Source organism: Ciconia boyciana, chromosome 4 (genome assembly GCF_034638445.1).
Source record: "Ciconia boyciana chromosome 4, ASM3463844v1, whole genome shotgun sequence".
In the NCBI taxonomy this organism is placed as follows: Eukaryota; Metazoa; Chordata; class Aves; order Ciconiiformes; family Ciconiidae; genus Ciconia; species Ciconia boyciana.
Genome location: NC_132937.1, coordinates 92,767,097 through 92,777,844, shown reverse-complemented (window position 1 = coordinate 92,777,844; position 10,748 = coordinate 92,767,097). Strand labels below are relative to the sequence as shown.

At 42.3% G+C, this 10,748-nt stretch overlaps 1 protein-coding gene across 1 annotated transcript in view; it reads right to left on the bottom strand.

Annotated features, from left to right (window-relative positions):
* The window catches only part of SNX30 (sorting nexin family member 30), a 51,759-nt gene that overhangs the window by 6,617 nt on the left and 34,394 nt on the right, over window positions 1-10,748 (bottom strand). The window contains exons 7-8 of the mRNA XM_072860625.1: window positions 5,613-5,699; window positions 605-757 (exon numbers count right to left, since the gene is read on the bottom strand). Of these exons, the coding sequence (XP_072716726.1) occupies window positions 605-757; window positions 5,613-5,699 (240 nt within the window). The remainder of the gene's footprint in view (window positions 1-604; window positions 758-5,612; window positions 5,700-10,748) is intronic.

Here is a 10,748-nt window from a genome sequence, read left to right as displayed (position 1 = left end):
GTCAAGGCCCTTTCACTTAAAAAAAAAAAAATCTAACACAATCTCAGGTACACTTGCACCAACTGAAAAAGGGCAGAGGCACCTAACTAGGCATTTCCAGGACTAGCATACAAGGGACAGAACTATGCACGAGGGGACAGAGATTAGAACAATTTATGCATACCAGGTGTAATCTATATATAGATCTATGGATGTACATTAACCCATGTAGTTTGGTTCATAAAAGGCAGAATCAAGAGATTTTCGAGTCTGGTAGTATTACTAGAACATGCAATTTTGGTCTTTTTCATCGCCACTACTGCTGCTCAGCAATTTGTTCAATTCAAAAATGCAAGACAGACAAGCATCCAGGATGAAATGCTGTTACAAGGGCTGCCTTGCAAAAGACTGCTAGTATCATGCAGATCACTTGAGCATGACCAGCAACTCAATAGATTACACTAAGCTGCTGACAAAGAGCAGGTTCCACAGCACTAGAGAACTCATGTAGATGTCCAAGATTATTTTCTTCAAGACAGCGTGAGGATGTCCTGAAGAATTATCACCACTTCAGAGGAAAAGAAATTACTTTTATTCCTGCCAATGCTCCAGCAGTGCCACATACCTTCTCGTAGTACTGGATGTTTTTATCTGCCATCCCCATGAGTAGCTGCCTAAAGTCTTGCCTTTTGTTGTTCTGCCATCTCTCCATATCTGCTTTCAGGTCAGCATTGAAACACTCTACTCGGTCTTGACACTTCTCAACATCTGTGGGTACCTGCAGCAAAAGAAATTAAGATTGAAACTGTCACCAAGTGTGCTAGACTGCTGAATTAGCTCAAACCCCACTGAGCAAAGCTACAGAGGAAAGTGTGTTAACAGTCCAGTAGTTACCCTGAATAAACTCAGTTATGGCTGAGAAAAGCCCCAATTCTGTATTAGGGAGGAGATGGTATTGCTTAATTTGTTCTCTGCTGTTTGAGGTGATGGGCAGTTGCGCGTATCTCCACGCCTGATATGGAGGCAGACTGAGGAAGAGCTTGCTAGAGGTACAGGAAGAGGAAAACCATTTAGTGTAAGTGATGAGTGCCTAGGCTCAGTTCCTAGTTCTCAAACTGAGCAGCTTGACTACAGCTCCAGAGCAAGCATTCTCTCCTCCTTCCCATTTACAGTTGCACTAAGCATTTCCTGATTTACACTAGCATGTATGAAACAAATATTTAGGTTTGTCCAAAGAACTGGATAAGAGACCTCAGTGTTATCTCTCGACCGTAGTACAGAAACAGTGATCAGCTATGGCTGCAGAATAAAATTCCTAAGCCTCTATTTTCTAGCTTCCATTTTTAACCTTACAGGCTTCCTGAAAAAAAAAAAAAGAAAAAGAAAAGTAAACGCAAAGCACTGATGATCATCACTGTGGATTGGCTCATGGGCCTTTGGACTCAACACTGGACATGTAATCACGCACAAGCAATGGGAGATATCTTGAAGGACAGCCTATTGCAAGCCTAGGTAGAGATTTAAATGGATTATGACAGTAGTCACTGGCACAAGGTAGATGCTCTTTAGGCCACAGAAGTTGGTGTTCTTTGCTTATGTTTTAACTAACATCATGTATACCGCCATGCCACTACAGGAACAATTTACAAATGTTTCTTCAAGCAGGAAAGCCATGAACACCTCTCTCTCTCCCTTCTCCTTGTGCTGCATGGTCCACACAGACGGGAAGGCTATAAGGACATGCAGACTAAGCCCATGACCTCAAAAGAGGAAACCCCTAAGCTCTAGCACCAACGTGAGAAGTGAACTTCCACTCTGGAAGATGTGACTTGCACAAAGGCAAAAGGCAGGATGAAGAACATTTGCAGAAGTTTGTAGTGGCTCCTCTCACACTTGATACTTTCAGGAAATTCCCTTTTTCTTTGAGGGGTGTGAAGGAAGGAAGAGGATGAACAGAATATGTAAGAAGTTTTCCACAGGCAACAATATAGGAAGTTAGAGGTGTGCTACTACCTTGCAGTTTGGCAAGGTACACGATTTAGGCAGAAACATATCAACTCTGGTTCTTCTCCAGGATGTGGATTAGGGCTGATCACTCAAGTATTACTGTTCTCCAGTAAAGCTGTTTGAGACACAGGAAGCACCTCCTTCACACTCATGGGATTTGAGTACTCCTTTATTCACACAACTGGATTTACACTACAGGCAGCTTGGGGTTTCAGTAGCTACACATTTCCTCCACCTTCTCAGAGCACTATACTTCTGGCTACAGAATCCACTCTACTACAAGTCCAGACATGAAGTTCTCTTGTAGGCTTCAGACAAGAACACCAAGCCAGTGGCTGGAAGGTTTAGAAGATGCTCTCCTAAAAGCAAGTATGCCTTGCGTCATATTTATAAGCACTCTACTATCTTAACGGGAAAGGCTAGGCTATCAAGAGGATGAGTCATGAAGTCTGGAAGCAAAACCACATAAGATTTCACAATCCAATTAAGTTAGTTTCTAAGCACTCACCAGCTTCCTGCTGCTTGTGCCAGGATCTGAAACCACAAAGCAGCTATTAAAAAGAACAAAACTGTGCTTTCTCAGAGCCAGTTCTCCTGCAGGTCAGGCTGAGAGGGCCGTATGAGTTTAGGGCTACAGGGACAACCCAGTGGTCAGCAAATGGGTCACATACACTCTAATTAAGGAGCAATGTCAATGAACTCCAGCTAAGTCTCCACAGGCATCATAAAAGCAGTGTCTGCACATGCACCGGTCCTGCTCAGGAGTGTAAATAACTTTCCTTCCAAAACTGCAGCTTCCCAGAACAGAAGTTGCAACTCAGTAGCTGAAACAAAATTTTAAGTTAATTAACAGCTTTTAAGCACTTTATATCTAGTGCAAGGTTAATAAAAAGAGAGGTTATAGTTCTAACATCAAATTTGGATACAAGTTAAAACGTCAGTGCTGATACTTTTATCTGCTTTTACCAGTGAAGATATTAAATAGTAGCTCACAACTAGGAACTGAGAAGAAAGACAACTGGACTTTGGGGGAAGTTACTACTTCCTTACTGATGGCTGCTCTCAGCTACTTGAGTATCTCAAAAAAACTCCAACCCCAAAACCAAGTGACAACTGGCTCAAACTCCAGTACACTCTAGAAGGGCACATCACTATTTTAGTGAGTCAGTTTAAACTGAGAAAAGATGTATATGCAGGCAAGAACTGAGCATAAAACTGTATATTCAGGAATCTAGTCACCTCATTATATGATATGAAGTTCTGCACCTACATCTATTCCTTTTCATATTAATTCTTGAATTAGAAGAGAAGAGTGTAAGTATGCTTCACGTCTAGAATTTAGCGTGGTCAAGTGCAGATGGCATCGCATGCGCCATAGGCATGTCCACTTTTTTAGCATGTCCACTTTTTTAAAACTCCTCTACAGCATCATTACCAAGTAACAAATGGTCCTGAAGCACGACGAATCCAGCATTTATTAGGCAACTAACCTCTGTATGCATTTCTACCTTCCTGGTTCTCTGGAAACACATACTGTTACAAGCCTTTTTTTTTTTCCCCTGTAAATACATATGGTCACCTTCTACTTCAAGTTCTGCACTGCCATATTTACTGTTCCCATAGATCACCACACTGCAAAGCCTTGAGGCAGACAGAATAAATTAAGTCAGGGTAGACTTCATCTCACCAAAAGGAAACAATCCCTGCACTTCACTACATTGGCTGGATCACTGCAAAACCAGCTCCAGCATGGGTCAGAAGTGGGTAAGAAGCACTTCACCACCACACTTGTTAGAAACTGAAAGGCTGCAGACTCCGCACTAATACTGTTACACTTGTGTTCAAAAAACACCACACACACTATGCTTTTGGTGTAAACGTCAGCATTCTGAGCAATATTTGCTGATAGGCATTTACAGTAGCCCTACAAGCCTTCTGCATGTATAGGCCACTGAGTTCTAAGCTGATCATCTCAATGTGAGAACGACCTAATGACACTGACGGAGCTTTGTGAAGCCAATCTGATTATGTGTACAGGAGTCCCAGAATGCCCTCCAGTGGAGGAGATTAACAAGTAATGATAGGCCCTCATTTCGTTATCCAAAAGTAGGCCTTTTTTCCCTTAAGGTGTTGGGTTTTTTTTAAAAAACATAATTTCTGCCAAATCAGCTAAATATGCCAAAAGGAATACAAATGCCATTCACTGCATAACCCAGCTCTGATCCTCTGTCTGCTTTTAGTTTCCAGCAAGTCATAGCCAGGAGACCTCACTGAATGGAAGATATGCTGCTAGCCACAGCTTGGAGCTACCAGCTGTTACAGACAAGGACATTCCCTCCAGGTGGAAAGTTCTATTAGTTTGTTTGACTTCATCTTGTAAACGACACAAAAGACTTACATTAGGAAAAAAGGTAAAAGGAATTGCCAAAAGATATGCTTATACTCTGGAGAGGAGATGTAAGTATTCAAAAAATTATTTAGACAGCTATTTAAGTGCTGTGCTTTACACAATAATCCCACTGAGAGGTGAGATGCAAAAGCCTTTTAGTAGGTGAGAGATTAGCAAAGCTCAGCAGTGCCACTGCATCAAGGTCTCGATAGAGTCCAATGCCTAAAAACCTCAACTGGCTTGCTGGATATGCTAGATTTAGTTCCCTCTATCCTACATACAACTTGTTAGAATACCTGCTTATGCAAAGCTACACTGAGGAAGTAACGGTACATACCACACCAGCCAGCAGTGGGGCAGGCAAAAGACCAAAATACAAGTGCACCACAAGATACCTAAGACACCACTATTTGTAGAGTCCATGGCAGACACAAGACCAGAAAAATACCAGTTTGCATTTCTATGCTTTGTCCTCTTCAGCTTCTTAAAGAAGATATGTGAACCTCCTGTAAGATTATTGTACAGTAGTCCTAATAACTAATGGATGACTTTCCAGTATTAACACAAAGATGAATGGGAACCAAAAAAACCCCAAGCAGAGGAAGGGAACAAAACCTGTCGTCGTTGTTGGTTAAAGTTGCAGTGACTTCAGACAGGGCTCTTACACACTGCTTCATGCAGAAAGCAGGTGGCAGCATACACACGCCAGTTCACAGCTTTGTTCTGCATGAAGCTCAGCCAAAACCTGTCACCCAGGGACGCCTGCTGTGTCTTTTCTGCATCACATAGGAAGACCTTCCTAGCAGAAGGGGCAAAACATGGAGTCTTCCACAGCCAAAACAGATATCCTACAATATGGTTCAGCAGTGCCAGGGCTAGGACCTTAACTCAGCTAGCTGACATACTGCTAGATCACCAGGGACTGTTCTACCACTGCTTCAGACCCTGTCACTAAAACAATCCAACTGATTGCTGGCGGCTGTTCAAGTGTTACACAGGTCAGATCCATCCTGCCCTGAATGGTGGGAGATGAGTAGTACAGAAGTTGCTAGACAGGTTATATATGTTCATACCTGCATCTATTTCACACCAGCTTGCCAACAAACTTCTGTTCTGCCAGAAATTGCTTATACTGCAAAGAAGCTGCCAGACCCAGACAAAGCAAGTTCTGTTTCTCCATTCTTCTCAGGAAGTAATATAAGTGCAAGCTGTTTTTGTAGAGGAGTTAAGTGCTAACCTTTGGACGGTCTTCTTTTTTCAAGGCTACTGCTTCCAGTTTTGCTTCATACTCCGCTTGAACTTGGTCTCTCTTCTTCAACACATTCTACAGGCAAGAGAAAAGACAGCTGTGACAGGAATCCTCTTGTTCCTTCCCTCCCCAACCTTCACGAAACTGCAAACTGATACAGCTTAAGTGCTAATTCAGTCCAAAGTCAGACTTTCGGACTTACTTTGTCCTATTTTACAGTATTTAGGGAGCAGCTTTTAAAAACAATGAGCACTTGCTCTCCAGCAGCTGGCAGGGTCAGATAAAATTCAACTTTTGGACAAGCTGGAGGCATGCAAGATAGAAGCTGTCATGTAACCATGAATATAACCCTGACTAAGTACATTCAATTCATCTGTTGACCTATTATTAGCATGAAAAGGATATAAAACAAAAGCATCAAAGCTGTCAAGGACTAGTGCAAAGCTTTTGATATCCTCAAGCAGCAGACAGACAACAGCATGGGCTAAGAGACAGGAAGGCCACCACAAAGTATTACATCTCCCTTTTCACTTGCAAAGACTCCTCAAAGTCCTTTATAGCAAGCTGTTACATTCTTGTGTTAGAACAAAAGTAAGCTTTGCTTTTAGATCAGTTTGGGAGGTTTGGTTGTTGGTTTAATTAAGAAAATTAAAATTTTTGAAAGCACATTTACTTGAAATGCACTGAGCTACTTGAGTGAGTTTCACAAGCAGTGAACATTTTATTGACAGAGTATTCTCAGAATAGAGAGCAAAAGATGCTACCCTTATCTTGTACTATATCCACAAGCCAAGATCTCCACTAAGGTTATACTACAGTCTTACAATCTAAAAACAACCACAGAAATTATTCTTTTTAAGAACATACTACTAAAAAATAAGCAGTTCTGTGTCTGCAAGAGCGGGCAACTTACTTCTTCAGTCTTCACAAGGAAACAACTAGTATTTTTTTATAATTCAGTTGATACAAAGCTGTTATTATTAAAAATGCTCAGAGGGAAGTCGGCCAACACTCACTGCTGAGGCACCTGTAAATTTGAATTTCTCTTGCAGCCAAACTGGCCAGTTCATGCTTTGAGTCTTCCTTTCTGCCACCCAGAAGGAATTACCCCATTATGCCAAGAGAAGGTCACTAGTCATTTTAACAGTTTCAGACAAGGCTAGTAAACCAGGACTAGTCATGTGCACTGCTGCCTACAGAAACAGCTGTTTAAAAGAGTAGTTCTCGGAGCTCTAAAAGCCAGTCTAGCCAAGACCTGTTTCCTAATTAAAGATGGACAAACACTGTATCTACCAATCATCATCTTCCCCCCCCTCCCTCTTAAGCCAAGGGAAGGTCACCAGTGCAGTTGTCTGGAGTAGAGAAAGAAGACATTGCAATCAATATTCTTACAAACCTCATTCCATCATAAATGGGAATGGCACCCCATCCACGAAGTTGCTATTGATTTAGGCAAAAAGCAGGCAAAACTGAAAATTTCACCCTCAACAGCTTAACCCTCCCTTTTGTCCCCAAAGGGATACAAGCAAGCATGCCATTGGTCGTGTTTGTTTGAAAAACCACAACATTCCCATTCCTTTTAGAATCTAAGCAACTATGTGGAATAGCCCTTAAGTGATTGAGGTTACCAATGCAACAAAAGCCCGAGAGATTTAACAGGTACTTCTACTTTGTATTGCCTCTTGAACCTGAGTCAACTTAAATTTCTTCTTAGAAAAACAACTGCCTCCAGCAATTGCATTCAGCCTTTAGGAGCCTGGAGTCAGTGCAGTAAGCTGGATCTGTACCAGGAGTAGACAATGATTAACAGGTATCGGCAGACTAGATTGAAAGGGCAGGTGTCTTATTTCTCCTTAAGTGCTCAAGCCCATCCACTGTGGACCATTAACAACATGCTTCTGCATACAGCCTTAAGTATCCATTAATGGATGACCTGTAAGTGATGAGAAAAATATTGCCTTCCCTTTCACTTGTCCCATATGTGAAAGGAAGTGTTTCCTCTGGCACCTCCAGGCAATCTCTTCTCAGTTGCAGATCAATGCATTAATGCTTCAGCAGCTCCTCTGAAAAGCTCTGTACCAAATATCCCCAGACTTACCACAGCCCATGCAATACTTCCACTAGTTAAGGCCTCACTTTGAGAGGGAAAAAAAAAATTAAAAATAAAAATAAAAATAATTAAAAAATAATTTAAAAAAGTTGGAAGAAACCAACACCAAACAGAAAAACCTCACACACCACATTTCAGTTATCTAGGGACAGAACTAAACCACCATTCCATGTACAAAAGCAAGACTAAGCTTGCTTTCAGTGAGGCAGGTCGTTCTTCATTTTGTATTTAGCTGAAACATTTCACCTTGGCCCATATCTCTGAACGAGCTTCAGGAGTTTGCCATCAGCCTCCTTTCTCAAATTGCAATCCTATGTCATTTGCACACCACAGAGCTTCCTACTATGACTAGACCTCACAAGAGGATCCTTATTTACTGCACACCTTTAGAGAGACAGTTAGCTATTCGTGTGATGCTTGCTTTAAACTTGCATTAAAAGTAATGTCTAAGCACACAGCTGGGGATCACGTCATCTGATAAGGCTTTCTGGCAGTGTTAAGCATACAGAGTTCATATAACAGTTTAATATCAGCACTGAATTATGGAGAGCAGAGTTTGTCCTCTATGCTTGCCTCCCTGGGGAACACAGCATACTGCAAAAAACGTGGCACCGCACATTTGCGGACAAGGGCCTCACTGCACCAGGATTCGAGACGTCGTCTGGCCATCCCATACATGGCCTGTGTCGTAGAAAAGGTCTCTCCTAGCACTACCAACACACATTTTAACTCAAGCCCGCGATGCCAGCCTCTCCCCACTTCTGCAAATCTTTCAAACGAACCCAGAGACGGGGCTCCCCTGGAGTCAGCCAGTATTTGTTTCAACCAGAACTAATGGGCTTTGCCTCTGTATGTGCAGTTCCCCCAGGCTGTCTCCCCCAGGTATAACAGTGCTCCTGAAGACACTAAGGTGAATATTCACCTCTAAAACAGTGAAGATAACCTGGCAGTTCTTACTCTGAGGGACATTCCCCCAGCTAGAGACTGCTCTACAAATCAAGTTCCCATACCTATACCTGGGGTACAGGGTGCAACAGAGAAAGCTGTAGCTGCTTCCTGCAGAAATAGCAGACTGATATGTTCTAGCATAAGAAAACTGCACTTGGTATGACCTGAGAGATTTCATTTTCGGTATTTGGGAGGGAAGGAAAATAGCAACGGTCTGCCTTGGCTAGAAGTAGTTTTTATTCTTGATTTTCAGACAGAGTAAAGTTAATGAGATGCCCAAGCTGGACACTAAGCAGCATAATCCTTATTTGCTATTAACTGCTATTTGCAAGCGTGGTTTCTAGATCCAACCAATCCCAAAGCACCAACACAATGAGTATGTTCAGTCCGTTACCAGATAATAACTGACAGGAAGAGTGAATCCTTTAGGGCACTAGAAAGTTATGTCAAAAGTCTAAAAATTAAGCTAAAAAGCAAGGGTTTCGTCAGCTGAAGAGGCACTTCAGGCAGTTAAACACCACTTACCATAGGGAGAGCGGCATTAAAGACTTGCAGCTAGACTACCTGTTGGCTTGGAGACTGCACTTAGTGTCTTTGCATCATCTGATGAGCCCCTTTAGAATGGGGCTGTCTCCAAGCCAACAGGTAGTCTAGCTGCAAGTCTTTAATGCCGCTCTCCCTATGGTAAGTGGTGTTTAACTGCCTGAAGTGCCTCTTCAGCTGACGAAACCCTTGCTTTTTAGCTTAAAAAAAATTTTTCCCCCACTACATTTGTGAAAAGTGCCTCTCACAACACAGCTTGCCACTTCAGATGCTACCTCCAGTAGGCCATGGCATTTGTAGCATCAAAAGCCAGATGCTCTGGGCTAAAAGCTTTAACCGCTAGCCTGATGCTCTGTTTATTTGTAAGTACATGCACATGCACACCTTCCTACAGAATAAGGATAAGTCTGAAGACCCTGGGTCAAGGCTTCAGCTACAGCTCAGAGTGTTTCAGCAATACTTGGGTGTCAATAGCCCTGTAAAGAAAACGCACCTCATTTATGCTGGGGTCAATACCATGACTACGAAAGCAAAGAGTATACTCAGGGAATCAGTGCAAAGCCTTCTGCAAGAATACTTCAGCCAGGCAAGACAGGAAGCATACAACTAACCATCTGAAGCTGGGAAAAGAAATCTGCAAGCGTTTCAATTCTCAGGTTGAGAAGCATAGGACAACTAAGATTAAGATGGAGAAGGACTACAATGTACAGACTGTAGGTTCACAACAGACTATTAGATCTCTAAAGGAGTGCATACCATAGCCTTGTAATGGTTGTTCCAAGTGCAAAGTCCTCAGAATGAATTTGTCTGTTAGTACCCTATAGAGGGACTGCTAATACATACTGTACCGCGGACATGTGGCGAAAAGCTCTAACAGCCAAACTAGAGTCCTTGGTTTCATTTTTCAGTGCAGTTAACTCACTAATTCTTTTCCTCATGCAATGGGATTGACTACCAATGCTCCTTAACTTCAAGAGGATAAAAATTGTATGGAAGTAGCTTTTATTACTTCTGCATAAGCAGTAAGATCTCAAGTTCTTAGAGAGATTAAGAGTCACAGAACAACACCTTTAAGCAATTACTTGGTATGCAGACCTTAACAGAACTTTACAACAGACATATCCTGTCTAGGGTACGGGCATGAGAGAGGAAGCAGTGTCTGTCATTTGGACACGTGGTTCTAAGAGGAGCCACCCCACCCTGCTACATACAAGTGACAGAAGCGGCTAATGCTAACTTTTCTGCAGGGCCAGACACTGACCCAGTAGTGAAGAGCTGAGCCACAGCTGACTTTTTAACAATTCCAAGAGAAGATTCTAGGCAGCCACAGGATGTCTCCTCTAGAGTACCACCTGCCACTCTGATGAAGGAGCAACTCTTCAACACTTTGAGTGCACCCTAGCATTACTGACCTTAGCTTCACTGAATAGCAGAGCAGATAAATAATGCTACCTGTGCAGCACCCTGCTACTAAACATACCTATTTTGTTTTGATTATGAAAACATCCTCCTACTTAATGTAT